This window comes from Thermobia domestica, chromosome 13 (assembly GCF_964235325.1).
Source record: "Thermobia domestica chromosome 13, izTheDome1.hap1.1, whole genome shotgun sequence".
NCBI lineage: Eukaryota > Metazoa > Arthropoda > Insecta > Zygentoma > Lepismatidae > Thermobia > Thermobia domestica.
Genome location: NC_137466.1, coordinates 38,721,953 through 38,741,859, shown reverse-complemented (window position 1 = coordinate 38,741,859; position 19,907 = coordinate 38,721,953). Strand labels below are relative to the sequence as shown.

The 19,907-nt window shown below is 37.1% G+C and overlaps 1 protein-coding gene across 4 annotated transcripts in view; it reads right to left on the bottom strand.

Moving 5' to 3' along the window:
• Positions 1 to 5,096: 5,096 nt before the first annotated feature.
• Positions 5,097 to 19,907, bottom strand: part of LOC145668108 (uncharacterized) — a 52,438-nt gene continuing 37,627 nt past the window's right edge. For 2 of the 4 annotated variants that reach the window (XM_081735634.1, XM_081735638.1), the window contains exon 2: positions 5,097 to 9,763. In XM_081735634.1, the coding sequence (XP_081591760.1) occupies positions 8,743 to 9,763 (1,021 nt within the window). In that variant the 3' untranslated portion in view covers positions 5,097 to 8,742. The remainder of the gene's footprint in view (positions 9,764 to 19,907) is intronic. The other 2 variants (XM_081735635.1, XM_081735640.1) reach the window with 1 other exon arrangement.

Below are 19,907 nucleotides of genomic sequence, written 5' to 3'. Positions count from 1 at the left end.
GGGAGAAAATCCTAGCAAAGTTGATACTTGGTCTACCTTATGTGATGATGATATAGTTCAAGAGATCACAATATGAAGTTTGAAGAAGGTCGAAACACATTTGAAGTAGAACAAAACTCACTCTACAGATGTATTGACCTATCTGAATTTAAAGCTCCTATTACTCTTCTAGTGTTGTGTTCTATTTGTAAATCAGGACACGAAGACACGTATTCACTATTTTCGAGACAGTGGAACAACTTCTATTTAGCGCTACCATGTACGTCAAACATTTCCAAGCCCTTTTGGACAAATAGCACATTTGGACAAGGTAGCTACATGTGGACAAATAGCACATTTGCAGAGTACTAATGTGTAGAATTATACTAGCTTAAAATTTTTCATTTGTTTTTAAAATTTATGTACTGTTTTATTTAGATTCTGTAATATTTTCCGAATTTATATTCCAATAAAACCGAATTAATGCATGTAATTCTTGTTATCATATTTTGCTCAAAGAATAAAATATAAAGTTTCATTACTCTTCAATATAAGTACTTTTTTAGAAAAAGATATTGCCTTATATATGTCCGTGTCCCACAGACACACATTTCCTGTAAGCGAAAACAAATAACGTTTCCTGTTAAGGGTTAAATGGTAAGCTGAGTAAATGTTTAATTAAAGAATATTTAAATGACTAAGGTTCCTGGACATAACAAAACTTACTTCTACTATTTGTAAATCGTGTTGTTATGTTCTCGTATGTCAAAGTATCCCTACATTGCACCACAATGATGTACTAATTGCAGGAAGACTCCGTGGCCGGAAGTCTAGAATCGGCTGCTAAGAAGCCATTACTGTCTGTTACTCAGGTAAACAATGGGAAAACAATTGTTAAAACAACCCCAACCACTTGTTAAGTATGTTATCACACTATATGTCACACCTCCAAGGTTTTTTTTTTATATATATATGTAAAGAAAAGGTTTGTGTATTTATTTATAATGAAACAATCTAATATGTTTTCAAAGTTCTTTTCATAAAATGCTGACATATTTCGTCTGCATTGACACAGTTGAGGGGTTTCAAATTTTAACCTATAGGTATCTACACCTATCAAGAGGTGTATACGAAAGTGGAGAAGTCAGCAAAAAGTTGCGGCATACCTTCTTTTTCATAATATTATATGTTAACAAGTTATTGTATATAGAATGTGTTATATCATTTGAATAGTAGAAACTTGCAGCTTCCTGCCAATTATTTTTAAAATGTGAAACATCAAACTGTATAAACAGTAATTGTAAATTTAGCGCTGACCTCATTCATTAAAAGCAGTGCTTATGTGGGTCACCAATGACTGTTGGCCATGAGTGAGCATGCAGCTAGAAAGAGAATTTCAGGAAATAGTCCCTATCGACGGGGTATTATCTCTGAAGGGTGGGATGTCATGCTCACTTCGGGTCGTGTTTAGGGAGGGCTGACGTTTTCTTTACGTCAACTCTTGTCAGCAATAAAATAACTCAGTATTATAAACAAGTATTTCAGTGATATTAGTAGCAAGCCAATTTTACGTTTCAGACAACTTAAAAAACTAAGTTTGTTTGTAAAAGTTTATCATTTTTATTGAACACTTAAATTAGACAGTAACCCTGACACTGTCAAGGTGTCATGTGATAAGCAAACACTTAAACGTGTTACATAGTACTCAGTGCGAGATACATTATTATCGGATAAAAATTTGCTTGTGAGAAAATCCAGTGAAACTTTACTTTGTGTTGTTTTCTTGATCAGTTGATACGTGATAGCAATTACAACAGTGACTAGTTTTCGTGCACTATGTATTATATTTCATTACATAAAACAGCTCCAACACAATGGTGAGTGATAACTACAAACAGTCACTAAACAGATAAAACTCAATTCCATTAATCATTAGTCGGACAATTAAAGTAATTCTCTGCCACTTAAGGTGCAGGGAATATATTCTTCAAGACGCCTAGAGTTATCTAGTATGCAGTTAAAGCCATTCCTGGAATGGGTGCAGAATCTCTCTTAATGGGAAGAAAGGGAGACAACGTAGAACTTCCAACGGGGAATTTTTCACGCAACAGAAAGAAGATGCGCGCCGCCATGGGATTCATTGAGGCGATAAACGTTTAAGTGAAACGAAATTAACTCTAAAAATTAATAGTTTGAGTTTTGTTTTTTAGATCCCTGCATAACGAAGTTAAGTTAAAATGTGATATGAGTGAAGTTGATTTTCTTTTCTTTGTTTTTATACGAATAAAATTCATTTATACGAAATTTGTGTGGAATTCAACTTTACAGCTGTATCTATTCCCACTTCAAGAGTACTGCATGGTGGTAAGTACACTAAAGTACCTAATGTATTTTTGAGTTGATTTTGAGCTTAACGTCCTGTTTAGCAGCGAGGCTGTAAGAGACGTGGACCTACAGATTAACGTGGAATCCGAACCACATGAGCTCCCGCCCTAACGTATTTTTGTGTATGTAAGTTCTTTGGAGGTGGTCGACGGTGCAGCATCCTGTAATTAGTATAGGGACTGTAATCTTTTGTGATCTGTTGGTCAACATAAAAGTTTTTGTGGTTACGGAGAACAGGTTATCATTATGGTAACAATGAGTAGTTTCTTGCGTACTCACAAGGCAGGTAACACAAGAAGGCCGATGCAGATGTATAAATGGGGCGTGTTTGTTGTATTTTGATTATTAGACATATCTGCATACGGAAATTGTTTGGTATTATTTTGTAACCCTTTGAAATTGAAATTCAAGAGTCTCAAAGTTTTTTCTTTTTCAAGTCTCTACCAAAATTTACTCTGTATATTACGTTCCTCTTGTGGACCCACGAGAAAATGATCCTTTGATTAGTAATCAGATGGTCATCATCACGAAAATTTCCAGTACTGATCTGTCAGTGCTCACTCAGGCTCCCATACTTACACAAGTGACCTTACTTCAGAAGGAGTCACATATATATTATTTACAATTACCACCCTGACTGGGTCTATCTACAAATAGAAGCATACACTCCCAGGGCTGTTTACATCTTCCGTAGACTTTCGAAAGCATTACTTTTTAATGCAGCTGGGTGAGCTTCACAACATCAATGAAACCAAGATAATATAAAAAAATTGTAAATTACAAATTATCTGTAGCAGGATTCAAACACGAGTCTCTCAGTTGCTAGGTAAGCGTTTTACTGACTAAGCAATTGTATCGCTTTTCACAAAACAAAATGTGTTATCGTAGATTTACACTATTATTATCGTTTGTTGGAATGGCAACTAGAAACCCGTAAGGCGAAGTACATATAAACTTGTAATTACATGCCAGTGTAGTTGGTTGTTAATAAGATCAGGTTGTTGAAGCAATGGTTCATTCTCGATTTATACCCCCCAGAAAATGATAGCTTACATTGTAAATATATTCTTATTCTAAAGATGAAACAGCACTGCACATTCAAGATATGACCATGAGTATCTAATTTCAGTGACGTACCAAGAACCTTACCATGAAAGGTTTTATACACACAAGCACATATATGTATGTATGTACAAGGCTCGAAAATGTCAACTTGGAAATAAAGAGTCTGGTAACTAGTTAATTTAATCCCAAAACACATACTACTCTACATTTAATTGCTCAGAAATCCGGGAAATTTAGATCAACAAGTTGCAAATGGTGACTTGACATTTAAATTTGAGGAAAAGCTTTTGCGTAAATTACAGCTTTGTGCGATAAAATGATGATTAAACTCTCTGAATTGAAATTGCATTCACACCTAAAATTTCATTTTTTCCTTAAAATATATATAGCAAAGCATTATAAAGACCTTTATACATATGACCTGAAAAAGTCAGAAGTGCAGCGTCGGAAATGAAAAGCTGGTAAGGTAAACGTCGGAATCAACATACCTTGGCGCTCAAGTATATACCTCAGAACCTTTGTTTCTCAAAGAAAAGTAAATTACAATGATTAAATTGTCATCGACATTGGATTCATCCGCAGCTGCAAAAAATCTAATTGTCGAATCCGCATTTACGACCAGGATGAAACGTAATCGGAAGAGTGTAATATATAAAAATGATTACAAAGAAAAATCTAGCACATATCAAGTTGTTCCGTAAGATGTAAGTAACCAAAGTGTGGCCCTACGCTACCGAACAGTTGGATCATTTCAAATTTCGCTAGGAACAACAAGATTGTGCACTGACATACATTTCACGTATATTAGAGGGTTTGGGTACAAAACCTCGCGGCGACAACCTCGCCTGGGCAAAACCTCGCCTCCCAAAATCTCGCCGGGCCGAAACCTCGCCTGGCCAAAACCTCGCCGCCCAAAACCTCGCGGGACAAAATCTCGCCGGGCCAAAACCTCGCCGGGCCAAAACCTCGCGGGCCAAAATCTCGCCGGGACAAAACCTCGCGCCCCAAAATATCGCCATACCCAAAATCTCGCCTGACCGAAATGTAAATGTTCCAACGGATGATAAGGATGACGGTATAAAAGACGCTGTTTCAGAAGTATCACGGGTATTTGACCAAGTCCCGCAATACCATATGAAAATTCTATTTCTGTATTAGAGGATTTCAATGTGAAGGTAGGGCGACAGGATGTTTTTAAACTGGTTATAGGGAAAGAAAGTCTGCATAAGGAAAGTAATGACAACTAACGGGGTTACTTTCGTGAACTTTGGAACATTCAAAAACTTAAAAATTTCAACAAAAATCTAATAATATTTATGAAAGTATGAAATAATATATGAGTTTTTACGACGTCCCTTGATTAGATTAAAGGAGACGTAGATGACCAGGATGAAGGAAATGATCGAAGAAAGTGGGAGGAAACCGGAATAACCCGAGAAAGCCCACGCACATGATGTTTTTTGTATCTTCTTCTTCTTCTTCTTATTATTATTATTATTATTGTTTGTAATGTGGAATTGCATATTATGAAACTCATTGGGTAAATTTTAAAGAAAAGTTTCATTCGCGGCGAGGTTTTGGCCCGGCGAGGTTTTGGCCCGGCGAGATTTTGTCCCGCGAGGTTTTGGGCGGCGAGGTTTTGGCCCGGCGAGATTTTGTCCCGCGAGGTTTTGGCCCGGCGAGGTTTTGGGCGGCGAGATTTTGTCCCGCGAGGTTTTGGCCGGCGAAATTTTGGGCGGCGATGTTTCGGCCGCGAGATTTTGTCCGTATCCCATATTAGAGCAGTAGTTCAAAATTTAATAAATAGCACGTTAACCCTTTGGGGATCCTGGGTTTTTGGGATATTTTTTTAGACTTTCAGTCAAGCAGCTACTGCATCATCACTATTTATCCTAGGATCATGGTTCATACCTCATTCTCTGCAGAATGAAGCTGGCTTTCAAATGGTACCACTTGGATGCCCATATCATATACCAGAAGAGCCCTGTGTGAACGTAGAGATCTGGAAAAAATATGATAAATAGTACTTGGTAGACTAAATGTGTGTACCAAATTTCAAGTTTCTATCTTGAATAGTAAAGGCGGGAGAAATTTTATCAAGAATCCCCACAATGCCCCAAATTACCGCAAAACACCATGATCTCAGGGGAAAAAATTCCTGAAACATCCCTAATTATCCTAGGATAATAATTCGACCGTCATTCTCTTCAGAATAGAACTGCCTTTCAGGCGGTATGACTCACGTGTCTCCATCATGTACGTAAGGCGGGAAAATCCCGAAGAAATGGATTTTTTGCTCTAAATATCCATTTTATCAACTTTTGCCCCTCTGGATCCCCCCTGTTTTAACGCAGAAATTGGAAAAAAATCTGGTAAATACTACTCTGTGGACTGAATATTTGTGCAAAACTTCAATCTTCTACGTGCAAAAATAAGCCCGCCAAAAAATCATGAACATAGGCTTCATAAGAGAAAATATATATTTTAAAATTATGACGTCATCACCTCCTATGTCTGGACGTAGGAAGGTGTGAAACCATACGTAATGTCTTCTACAATGCCTCTGGACTTGAAAAAAAAAAACGAACGAAAAAGCTCAAATAGAAGAGTTATAACGCAATGTACCATGAAACACCCGTATGGTACAAATTGGACCATGGGTTCCACAAAGTGTTAATAAAAGCACGTTTCTGAAATTTTGGGGAGCAATTCTCTTTTACTGTTTACTAGATGTGTCTGATCCTGTCTGCTGTGTGTGCAGAAATGGTGAAATTTGTTAACAGCTAGAGGATCGTACTAAACGCTCTTTTGCAGTTCACATACACCTTTAATCGGTAACATGCAGCTCGTTCAAATGGGAGAGGCGTAGTTACTTGATCCTTACTTAATCGCCAATATGTCTGATTTTCTGGATCATAGTATGATACTTCTTTATTCAAATAACTCCGCAATTGCCCCGTGACGCAAAATCAGCAACAATTGGCGCTAATGCCGGAAGTAAGAAACTACATGCCAAAGTCGAGCGCATCAACGATCGGCTAAGCAGAAACTAGTATTATATATTTAAATAGTTTCTTTTTGCTTACTTCTTATTTGCTACAAGAAGTAAATTTAGATACATATGTCACAAAGAAATAAAACGAAAAAATGACCATATAATGAAATGCAGAGCTTCTTAGTTTTGTTTACATGACTATACACTGATTTTATGTGTGTGTGTATCACAAATTTTAACAGTCAGTGAAAAATTGCCAGTGAACGGAACTCACAAGCTTTCGGCGTATGCAGCTGTGGTATATAGCCTGTTTGCGACCTTAGTCTCACCATGACTCAGCTAACAAATATAGTGATCTTCATTGCTTACACAATCAGCTTGTTTCTCTTTGAACTTCGTTAAGATTCAGCTAGTACTTATTCAGAAATGAAGTATCATATACAAGGAGGGTCGAGCTTGACTTTGGCCAAAGGTCTGATTTATTTCTTAGACAATGAGATCATCGTGCATTAAATTTCCTTGAGATCCAGTAAGTGGTTACCGAGAAACAAGAAGGTATATGAACAGATGAGGTGAGCAAAAGCCTATTTCTAAGCTCGGCTACCAGATACAGAGATCTATACAATAGATAAAAAGGTATATTTGCTCAGTAAATTTGGTTCGAATCCGGCCTGTAATTACCGTATCACACACACACACATTATATATATACACCTCGAGACAAACTGAAAACTCACGTACATCTACGCCTGAAGATAAATAATGACATTTTTGAGTTTTACGTCCCACGTTTATGCCGGTTAGGCTAAAGGAGACGGTAATGAGAGATGAATGAAATGATGGAGTGAAGAAAGTGGGATGAAACGGGAGAACCCCGAGAAAACCCACGCACACGGCGTTTGTCCACCACAACGTTCACTTGGCGAGAGAAGGGTTTGAACCCGAAATCGCTAGCACCAGAGGTGAACGCTCTACCACTGAGCCACCGGCCCTCCTGAAGATGAATAAGTCGTCTGCTATTGGGATCACAAATGGAAAAGCAGAATGACTTTTGTTTCCCTGCACTAAAATAAGTCAGCATTTCCGTGGATACGTCACTGTTTTGAACTGTCAAACTTATCACATTTAAGAGAAAATTAAATAAGATTTACTTTATAACTACATTGTTTTAGTTCTTGCTGGTTTTGAGCTGTTATACGTACTGAATCTTATGAAAAATGAAAATTGTAATAACAGGATGGGATTAAATCCGAGACAGAAAACCTTGTTTGTAGTTAGGTTTGTAACACTATTAGCACACTACGCCAACTACACTGAATTAATTTCTTACTCTTTAACATATATTTATGTTTTTCAATGATATCGGGTCGCTTCGGGTATTAAAGAAAGAGTTTCATCTCTTTCTACATTTTCGCCCCACATCTTACAGAAATCAGTATGTGCTTGCAGAAAATATAAATGCTAGTAATACACCAAGTATGGAAATACCTTACAAGGTATAAATTGGACAGTATTTCCATCAGCAACTTTCTTGACCAATTTCTCTCAAGTTTTGGTGTTCAAGTGATTATATTTCATATGGCATATACAAATACTTACGGATATGGATACAAGTGTTTTCTGAAATTTATCTGATTATAGCATCCCTTCTCAAATATTCGATTTTAAAAGCGAGTTGTAAAATATGATTTTGAACCAAATTTGTTCCCTCGCTAATACGCACAATGATCCCCATATGTAAAAACACCGCCTTTTAATTCTAGCTAATATTTATATTATATCTCTGTATTCTCGCCCGTGCTAGCATATGTCTTTCGAAACTGATATTTCAATCATCACTTTTATCTGTTAACATACGTAGTGTAAAATTTTAGATAAAATCCTTTTGCATACCCTTAGAATGCATGACTTATCTATACATTAACACTACAATTCAAACCTGAATTTTGATTAAACTCTTTCTCTTGCTGCTGGTGCGTATGACGCTTCTGACAAGATACACTAATACATAATACAAGAATGACTTTTGACTATCTTTTCCCACATACTTGCTAAAATATATTCCTCATCTATGTTAATGGTGTGCTAAATGTGAACGTCGAATAAATTACGTGAGCAATCTTGACATCTAGAATGGGTCTTGTTTGTATGCTAACATTTGTTTGGAAATTCGATATTTTTTTTTCACATTGTTTCTACATACCCGGCTTTTCACCTATATTTATTAGCATGTGTACACAAGAAATTCAACTTGGAAAATTCTTTCCAGACTCTTAGAATGCGTGGAATCTTTACTTGTATGTATAACAAATGTTTTGCTAAAATTGATCTTTCAGTAAATCCAATTTAACTCCCTTCGCAGCCAGACGTTTCTCATCTGTATGTATTACCATGTGTTTTGCCAAACACGATTTCCGAGTAAATGGCCTTTTACATTCATGGCAGTTCAAAGGTTTCTCACCTGTATGTCTTAACATGTGTCTCCTCAAAGTTGATTTATCAGTGAATCCCCTCTCACAGTTTTTGCATGTGTGAGGTTTTACACCTGTGTGTATTAACACGTGTTTGGCCAAACTTGACTTTTCAGTAAATTTCCTTTCACAGTTTTCGCAGCTATGAGGTTTTTCACCTGTATATATTAACATGTGTCCCCTCAAAGTTGATTTAAAAGTAAAATCTCTTTCACATTTTTCGCATGTGTATGGTTTTTCAGCTGTATGTATTCCGTGTTTCCTCAAAGTAGATTTCACGGAAAATTCCTGTCCACACGTATGGCATGTATGCGGTTTTTCACCTTTATGTATTAACATGTGCATTTGTAAATTTGACTTTTTTGTAAATCGCTTTTCACACTTTTCACATGCGTATGGTTTTTCGACTGTATGTGTTAACATGTGTTTCTTCAAAGTTGATTTAATTGTAAATCCCTGTGCACACTTTCTGCATCTGTATGGTTTTTCACCAGTATGTGTAAACATATGATTTGCCAAATGTGACTTTTGAATAAATCGCTTTTTACAGTAATGGCACTCGTGAGGTTTTTCACCTATATGTATTAACATGTGATTTGCCAAATGTGATTTTTGAATAAATCCCTTTTTACAATATTGGCACTCGTGAAGTTTGTCACGTGTATGTATTAAGATATGTGCTGGTAAACTTGAACTTCGACTTAATTTCTTTCCACAGTATGGGCAGGTACAACGTGTTACCAAAGATGAACGAGTGTATCCATTGTAAAACTTCTTGCAAATATGCGATTTTCCATTTGAATGAGGAATTATGTCCTTTCGGGTAATAAGGATATTCACAGCTCTGGAATAGATATAATTATTGAACCTGTAACAAATTCAATAGGCAAGAAAGTGGAAATCGAGATAAGTAATAAGAAAAACCAAACAAATGAAGACGCTTGCATGTAATATTCGTTACCAATGGGAAATATACTTTCCTATTATATTTGTAATTGCATCCCAAATATGAGGCGTTCCTAGCTAGTCATATTTTACGTTTCGTCATAAACTGAAATCCGATGCTAATGTGCTACTACATGAAATCTTCTAGAAATATGGAACCAAAAAATGTCCAGGGGTTTCCAAACCATCTTTATTCTCCAAAGAAGAGAATGGTTATTCTTTTAGTGTAAAAGATACAGGACGCAAAATTTCAGTCAGAGACACTCGCGATTCAAAACTGATGATCGCCAATATCTGACACGTACAAATAATAAGAGGTTCACCGCCAGCTTTGGTTTCACAGTGTTTGACAAAATATGAGAGTACATCAGGGCATAACATTTGAAATGAAATGAAATATTTCAGTTTTATGTCCCATGTTTATGCCAGTTAGGCTAAAGAAAACGGTGCTGAGAAACAATGAAAAGGTGGAATGAAGAAAGTGGGGAGAAACGGGAGAAGTACGAGAAAACCCACGAGCACTGTGTTCGTCCACCACAAAGCCCACACGGCCCGAGCCGGGATCGAACCAGGGACCCCAAGGAACGAGGTGAACGCTCTACCACCGAGCCGCCGTGCCCTCGGCATAACATTTCAAAACCGACAATAAGATTTGGGATAATCAATTTTGAATTGGACAATTCATGTCAGTAACAATTATTTTCTCACTTAGTCACAATTATTTTCGTGCGAAACAAATTGCGCAGTTCACGCAGAAACCATTCCTACTGTTCGCGAGCTATAAACTTCTGGTCGCCAACGGCGACCTACCAACCGGAAATTTTGCGCCTCGCACTATCTACATTTACATGATTTAACTCAAGTGAATAGCAAGGTATATATGTAACACTATGGCACACACACTCACTCATATATTTTTCAATAGAGTTTTTAGATATATCCCGATCTCAAGAAGGGTCCAAAGTAGGCAGGGACCTTTACAAAAATGGACATCCAATGCTTATGAGGGAAGGCAAAAGTGTTAGGAACCGGCAGCTCCATGTTTCTTTGTGTTTGGAATAACCGTGATGATATGTATTTCGTCACGGTATATTTAACGTTTTCTTCGCTTTTAAGCATGAAAGAAAACAATGCAGTATGCGTTTTCTTGAGTTTGAGAGATCGTGCTGCTGACGATTCTTAACACTTTTGACATCACGCCAAAAGGTTGCGTGTTTTCTGCTATAAAAGGCTTATCGTTTGCCTACTTTGGACCAATCATAAAGTCAGAGCATATCTCAAAATTCGGTTGATGGTATGTCTGGGAATTTCATCCTGCAGGGAATAATCTGTACACCCATTGAACATTAATAAAATATGCATTCTAGGATTGCGTATGCGTGACTTCCTTTACGCTGATGACCACCACCAACAGTATTCGAATTTGAAATAGGGCCTCTTGAAATTTGGCTTTTTCGCGATTTTCGACAGCCCTAGCTCTGAAACTATGCACTTTTTGCCATAGGTTCATAGAACGTTTTCTTCTACTTTGCTGTGAGGAATGACCTTTTGAAGTTTGTCGGTATAGTTCATTAACAACTTGTATATACACGATTGTCAAGTTGTACCCATTGCAAATATCATTTGTCGCTATCAATTACTATTTGTGTTCTATGATGATTGCTTTTGAAACCATAGATAGGTAATTTGAACCAGTTCCGCTTTGAACAGAGGGTTTGCGTGAAAGATGGAACTTATTTTCGGCAAACAAAATCAACTGAAAAAAAAATACAAATTTTGAAATCGTTTTCCGTTTGTGCTCTATGGAAAAATAGCTTCTCACTATTTGTTACTATTTTGCTTTTGTCAGAAAAGTTGAAAAAAAAAGACATCTTATAACCTTCGAGTTTCAATAGAACTTCAACCAGAAAGATGGAACGTTTTGCTTGGCAAGGTGGCTCGATTACAGAAAACATGTCGATATAGGTTACCGTTTTCACACAACGGAAATCAGTATAGAAACCAGAATTAACAGTAAATTTGAATAACTACAGGTTTTGGTATAGTACTGTGACTACTTATGATACGTTACCTTCAGACGCTCAACCGTTTGAAGAAAACGACTCTCGATATCAATTATTGTATTTGTTCTTTGCGATAAACGTTCAAACCAGAAATGGCTAATTCTAAGCACTTTCAGTTTGAAGTAATTGTAACATGTTGTTTGGATTCTGAATCTATTGCAAAAAAGTAACTTGATATTCTTTTTAGCATTTATCCTCTAAGAAAATCAGTATTGAACCTGAACGTAATAGTAAACTCGATGAATTTTCGCCTTTAAGAGTGTGTTCTCGATAGTCATTGTATATTGTACGAGCACCTTCAATCGCTTTCAGAAAACTCTTTCTCGTTATGTTATTGTTTTTGTTCTATGACAATATAACTTGAAAGATATTACGAAACCGAAGGTAGTAGTAAATTTCAATCTTTTCCGGTTTTAGTATAGAGTTGTGGGTAATTATATTGTCTTTAATCGATAAGTTGTTTGCACAAAACTGCTTTTGCTATCTGTTAGCGTTTTTGTTCTATACCAAGGAATGTTGAAAGCGGGAATGGATAAGTTGAACAACTTATGGTTTGAACAGAAAGTTAAAGGAGGAGATGGAACCTCTTCTTGGGAAGGTGAGTCGATCGTACGATACCACATCTTCATTATCATTTACCGTCTTTACTGTATAGAAGTAAGTATTGCAACTAGCTCTAGTAGTGAATTTCAATCAGTTGCTATTTTCGTAGACTGTTGCGGGTTTTGATATGTTCCCGTCAATCAATTCCACAAAACTGTCGGTATGTCACCATTTCAGTTCTATGGTGGCAAACATTAAAACCAACAACTGCTAATCTATATCGCTTCTGGTTTGAATACGGCTTAGCGGAAAACGTGTAATCTCTCTGAGAATTGATTGGAAAAACCGCATTTCAATATCTCGCCGTTATTGCCCTATTAAAGTATTCAAACACGAAATAATATTAAATTTTAACTACTTTTTGTTGTGGTAGTGTTGGTAATACTGATGTTATATTGTCTTTGACGTTGAATCGTTTGTTATAAGACGTCTTCTTGCTATTTCTTTCCGTTTTATAGTGATCAAATTTCAACCCGGAAATGGCTAATTTGAAAAACTTGTGTGTGAATACAATTTCAATGCAGAGCATGGATCTTACTCTTGAGATTTTTCATCGAATTCAAAAAGCCGCCTTATGATGTTTTTATCAAGTTTTTTCTATGGAAATCAATATCGAAACTGGAAGTACTATTAAATATAAAATATTTCCATTATCGATAGAATACTGTGGATAGTAGCAGTATGTTCTCTTGAAACTCTTTATTTATACTGCGCGTGTTACGTAAGAACGCTACGAAATGTCATTGCGTGTGGATTACTGGTGCGACCACCTTCAAGAACTAGGACCCCTTCGTATATTTACAAAATCACTCTTTTAATCCATGATTAGTGTGAGATACATATGTTGGTGCAACACGTTGATGCTAGTGCTCTACTAATCTACGCTTAATTGCATGTATGGAGAACATGCCCGCGACCGTTCGGTCTATTTGATGGACGGGTACCGCGAAAAGTAACGCACCCTGCCCGTAGTTGCTCATGATTGTTCTTAGGTCCCCGTGCACCGCCAACATTTGTCCCTTAATCTTGACACCTAAGTGTGTAACCCCCATTAACTGAGGGAGTGGGATACGCCCACTGCGCGGCCAGACCGAAGTCTTAAGTGCCTACCAGTTACCTACTGGTGGAGGCAGTCCTGCTAGCGAGTCAGGCCCTACCATACTCTGCGGGCATAGTGCCCGAGTGTTATAAGGCAAGCTCACCTCCCGCACATGTTCACCGTTGTCCAGGTTGCTGGGATTAGTTCACATATGCTACCGAATCCCACGGTATGACCACAGACCGGCAGAGTCCAACCCAATCCGTCAAGCCCAGGCAATGCCCGAGGGGGCTTGCGTCCCGGCTCTGCCTACCTCTATCGTTTAACTGGCAACTGCCGCGGGTAAAGGTACCACAAACACATCAAGGTGCTTCACAACTCATCCCGGATCCAATGGTACGTGTTAAGTCAGCATTTAAGTTTGGAGCCGGCCCATGTCCTACAGGGTTTTCTCCCTTCCGCGGAATTAGAGCCGTTACCCAGGTATCTGAGATTAGTCCTTTCCCGTTTCCGTTTGGTCCTCCTTGCAGGCAGAAATCCGACTCTCCCTTCCCGGTAGGATCGTCCAAGCAATACGGGACTACCTCTCTTTTACGTGTTGAGGTACCACGTACACGCTGAGATACTCAGTATCTCTTCCCAAACCCAACAGCACGTGTAAGTCGCCATTTGGGAGAAGGGCCGTGGCCACTGCTCTCCCCTATGTTGGTGCAACAGTAAGTTCACAAGATTGTGCATTAACTTTTGCTTTACACTACAAATCAAATAGTGTTTTCTGAAACAAGGAGAGGCTAAGCCATACACGACTAAGGACAGTATATAAAAACCAAACTTCAAATTGAACCGGGGGAACTGACCGTTGCGTGCTGAATAGCTGATTTAACAAGACAATTGTTACGATCTGAGCAGCTAAGTGGACAGCGTGTGAGGCTCTTATTCTAAAGTTTCTTCGTTTGATTCCCAGCCTGGATTTGATTATTTTTTCAAGGAATTAAACATTGTAAATGTTATTGGCGATTGCTTCTGAAAGAGATTTATCCAATAAAAGGGGAAAAGGCCCAACACAGAGTGACGGGAAGAGGAAGAGGAAACGGACACCGTTTATAATTAAACGTTAATATTTATTATCATTTTCTCCATTTTTCTTTCCGTCTTCCCTTCTTGTTTCCTCTTGTTTCGGTTATTCCATGCTTTCTGTCTCTGCATGATACATATTATTATTATTATTATTATTATTATTATTATTATTTGCTTTGCACTAATTCTTATCTCTTAAAGTCAAAGTAAATTGTATTTCACGTATGTATCTCGCTGTTCTCTAAGTGATGCTGAACTATTCATTCTTTCTAGCTCCAAATGAAGAAATATCTTGGCATGTCATATTTTGCGACATGTCTGTACTGTCGTGTTAGATGTGCAAGCATCAGGGGTACAATGAAACAATACTATTGGAGGAAACAACAAAAGAGGTACTATTTCTTATAACACTAGCCTCCACAAATTTTAGTGTTAGCTGTAGTAGGACAATTAAAAATTGGACTAAAAGGAAAGAATCAGCAAAAATTTTAAAAATATTTGTTAAAATTCCGATTAGCAGAATACAGCTACACGCAGTCATCGAAAGAAAAAGGAAAATAAATTGGCAAAATACAACGAAAGATGAGAAACTGAAATCATATATTCCGACATGTAAATAAGGAGAGAAACAAGAAAATTAAACAAAAAAGCAATGAAAATTGTTAGAGGACATGTTTCCTTTAAATCTTATATTAAAAGATTGAATATAGAATATAGTCGAGCATGTTACTACAGGCTAGAAAAAGTGTTGGAACAAATAAGAACATTAGGGATATTAGAAATAAGCTAAAACGTGAGGGATGGGATAGCATCAGAAGAGAACACATGAAATAAATTTCATAACTTAACTAAACATATAGTGTGGAATATGTCAAGAACAAGAATACAATTAAAATGAGAAAGGAGCCACACATTACTTTGATACAAACTGTAAAGCTTTAAGATGAAGACGTGGAAATCGGTTATAAACGAAACAAACTTTCCTGGGAACAATCTGGAATAGTTAAAGCTTACTTTCTTTTTGCGTTATTGTTTGGTTGAGACTGCGCATGTGTCTGTGTTTAGTGAGGCAACAAATCAAATGAAAAGAGAACAAAATATTAAAATAATGTCTGGAACCAAAAAGAGAAAAAGAAACACAAACAATTTTTTTCAACATATCCCAGTTAATTCCTAGCACTATCTCCTTCTTTTAATTATACATTAAGTCACATTTTATCCTATTTATTTGAAGACGATATTAACGAGAATTAAACGCGAAGAATTCATTCGAATAGTAACCTCTTTCTTAACTGAAGACAAGAGGAAATTCATAAAAGAATGTAAAAACTAGAAGACAAAGAGGGAGAAAGGGCATGAATAAAAGTTTCAGATACTATTCAAAATCTAACATGCATAATCTTAACCTGGTGAATTACAATTAACTGAAAAAGAGAGACAATGGAAATAAAGAAGTATGAGAAAGACCAAAAATGGCATAAGGCAAGTTCCTATAGAGAAGGTCGTTACAAATGGATCAAGACAGGGGACAAGTGCAAAAAGTAACTCTATAATTTAAAGAGGAAAAATAATATGACTGAAAATATCTAAGTTCGATAATGGAAACTACTGTAACTTGAGACCCATAAGCTTAAGAGCAAAACCTTAACAAGTATTGTATGCCCTTTGAGTCAGCTGCAAATGTAAATCGAACGAATGTAATACATTCTTTTCTTTTCTTTTGTAAACTATGAGTATTTTCAGAACCTGTAATTTCAAAACTGGCTTCGAAATTAACCAGAGCTTTCCATTTTTTCCACACACTGGTGATACTATTAGAATATGAAATGTAACTGCAATTTGTAACAGTCCGTCTGTCATTTGTCGTTTAGACATGGAAGAGCTCAGAGCTTTCATTTTCAAGTGCATAATGTATGGATCAGTACAGAAAGGCAGTATGAAACATGGTAAATCTTACGAATATACGACAGTACTGACAAGATGGTAGAGAACTCATATATTGATGGAATACCATCGAAAGTAGTGTGGAAAAATATATAGAATCAAAAAATTTGAAAATTAATGTACGGGGAAATTACATGGAAACATAAATTATGTAGGAAAATTGATATATAGGGCACGGATCTGAACTAAGGCCTCAACCCACATTACAACTTGACAGTGTTGCTTCACTCAAATTTAAATGAAATTCCTTTTATCCTGAGGTGATGCAGGGGTCTCAGACGATCCTTAAAACTAGGCAGGTATTACGAGCAACCGCTCTCGTGGTCACTGTATTAAACAGACGAAAAACACTTGAAGAATGTGTTATTCACAGGACAATCAACTGTCGTAATTGTATATATTATTGTTTTTCTATTTCACAATATGAATTCATGCTTAGAGGATGAAATAGCCGCAGCAGCGATATCTGTTCTGTTGTTGACAAAAAATCCGCGCTCCCATTCCCCCAAAAAGAACGAGAGAGAGAGAAAGAGTAATGAGGAGCTGCTGGACGAGAGAGTGGAATCTTCGCCGCAATAATACACAGGAAAGCAACGTATTTTCAGTGGTGAATAATGAACTACTTACAGAAGATTCATGTTCCTACAAAAAAAAATCTATAGTATGGACTATTCAGAATTCCATATGCTATTGAAATTAGTAACTCCGAAAATTCGGCAGCGAGATACGAACATGAGGGAGCCTGTATGAAACGAAAAAAGGTCTGTAGATCCTTGTATCCACCAGATTGTAGAACTGAAATCAAATGACTTATCCAGATATGTAAATGTGGGCAGTTATCAGGCGCGAAAAGCTAAAATAAAAAAGAAAGAGCAATTTTCTAGTATAAGTACTGAGCGTATCTGCTAAGCTCCCTATCCACAAAAAATGCCCATATAACCCATAAACTCATACAGCGCGGGGATCTCTATTCATGCACTATACCCGAACTTTTTGTATTTTGCCACCATTGTAAAACTGTTCCCTAAAATTTCACGAAGGCCCTGCAACACTGATGATAATTAACTTTCATTGTTTGTTTCTGGAGCTGCTTTACCTTTGGCTTCTGAATTTTATGTGTATAAATGTAGAATTACTAGTGTAAAATTATTACAAGTGTTTTACGACGGGTAAAATGTGTTCATATGAAAGGTGTCTTTATAGAAACTATTTTCCACTGAATTTCTGCACAAGTGTACAGAAGTTGTATTTTGTTTACAAGTGGAACGCTACTAGTATGAAACCACGACAAATACCATTAAAACTCGTATCATTGCCAAATCCATTCGTTTTCACTACCCCTGTTTATGTGCATACCCACCTTCGATGACGCATCCCCTCGCTTACACTCGGACCCTCGAGCTTCAGTTAGATAGCATTTGCGCTTTTTAGTGGCGACCTAACGCAAGCTCTTTTGTTTTTTTGGCTGTAGTTTTTATGCATGCATCCGGACGCCATATCTATACGCAAATAGTAAAACAATTATAATTTTCCAACAATTGCTAATGTACCCCTTGAATTTAACTATGCCATGTGGATATTTTTATGTCACCCAGCACGAATCATGTAGAAAACAATAAGGAAATTAGTGGACGAATTATAATTTTTAACAATTATTTTGAGTAGTGCACCAAAAGTAATTCTGCGCGGTTTTTTATACATGTTACATTGTTTTGGTATACAAATTGCACAATATACTTAAATCACTATTTATACTATTTACAATACAATATACTACTTATATTCTCTTAAAAGATGTAGTTACATTTGTTCACACCTGCAGTGTTCAGCTACTTACTTCACTGCATACCTTCTCTAAGGTCTTTATTCTGACGGAACTGTTTCCTAGTCTGGATCCAAATAAAGACAGCAAAAAATGTCAACCTGAACAAAGGGCAAGTTACTTCTCACACGATCATTAAGTAAGGTGAGTTTTAAATTGTGAATCGCAGCCTTACTTCAGTCCCGTCTGAGACAGGCTTAAGTAAACTATAAATAGGGCTTTTGCACCATAATCTACTCGCCTCTCTTGATTCCTTTCACACTAATAGTCCTAGGCTTCCCCTGCATCATGGAATTAATTCGTCTGTGTAAGAAGCTTAATAAAAGTGGGCAGTAATTTTTTAAAAAAGATTTTACAACTTTTTTCATGAAACTTTCGATTTGTAGCCATCGTTATGCTTTCCTGATGTAACCTCTATCGAAGAAACCAAAATCGCTTTAAAGGTTCAATTTTTCATGCTAATAAGAAAGTTTCGTATCTGCGTCGATGGCGTTCCATACTGCATCGAGTGGTATGGGTGGTCCAGAAAACTTTGAACAGACATGCCTATAGTTAGTGAAATACATAACTAATCACTACGATCGAAACGTTACGGAGTTCGACGGCTACGTCTCTCAAAGCACAAAGAAAATACTATCAGAAGTAGAAAACAAGCAGCGGCAGACAGTTATCACCGACGTTAGACTACAAACTGTACCACAAAAAGTATTTCTGATAAACGCGAAAACGCGCTTCATTGCACTTTTATCAGCGCATCTCGAAAAACCTGACATCAAGGTGGTTCATGCTCCAGGTGACGCAGATACGATAGTAGTGCTAAATTCTGTGAAAGTGTTAGGAAAAGGATTGAATCTCGTCATTGTAGAAGATACCGACCTCCTTGTCCTTATGGTTTCTCTTTCTGGTAACCAAGTCATCCGAATTTTAATACCTGGTAAGGAATGCAGACATCTTTTGCAGTGACAAACAAAAAACTGACCTTGGGAATCTCCCTCCCGTACTTCTCTTCTTCCACGCTACATAACGTTGTGAAAAGCTGAAAGAGAACGAAGTTCTGAGGGAAAAAGGTGTTAATGACAAACGAACGTCACTTATGAAGACGCTGCGGCAGAAGCTTTTCTGCTTGCTTTGTATGGATGTGTCATTAGTGGAACTTTGGACCAACCAAGGCATAAGCTGTATATCCGCGAAGTGGCAAATCTGTCTCTAAAATCAACATTTGGTTTGGCGATTTTATCACCTATCTCTTCTGCAGTAAAACAGCGTTTTTATCGAGTTTATCAGAAGGTGAGGCTCAAATTGAAATTAGTTTATTTTCGTTGTTTTTCTGAAATCTCAAACAAAGATGTTCACTCACTTTATTTCTTTGGAACAGCATGTTTTCAGTTCGAATCAAATAAAAATTGTTTTATCCCACTTTTTGTGCCTTTTTTATTCGTGGTCGGGGCGAGGTGAGTCGTCGTGACTCTTGAAGGTTCGGTGGATAATTCTCAGTAAGAATAGCACTCTAAAATAACAT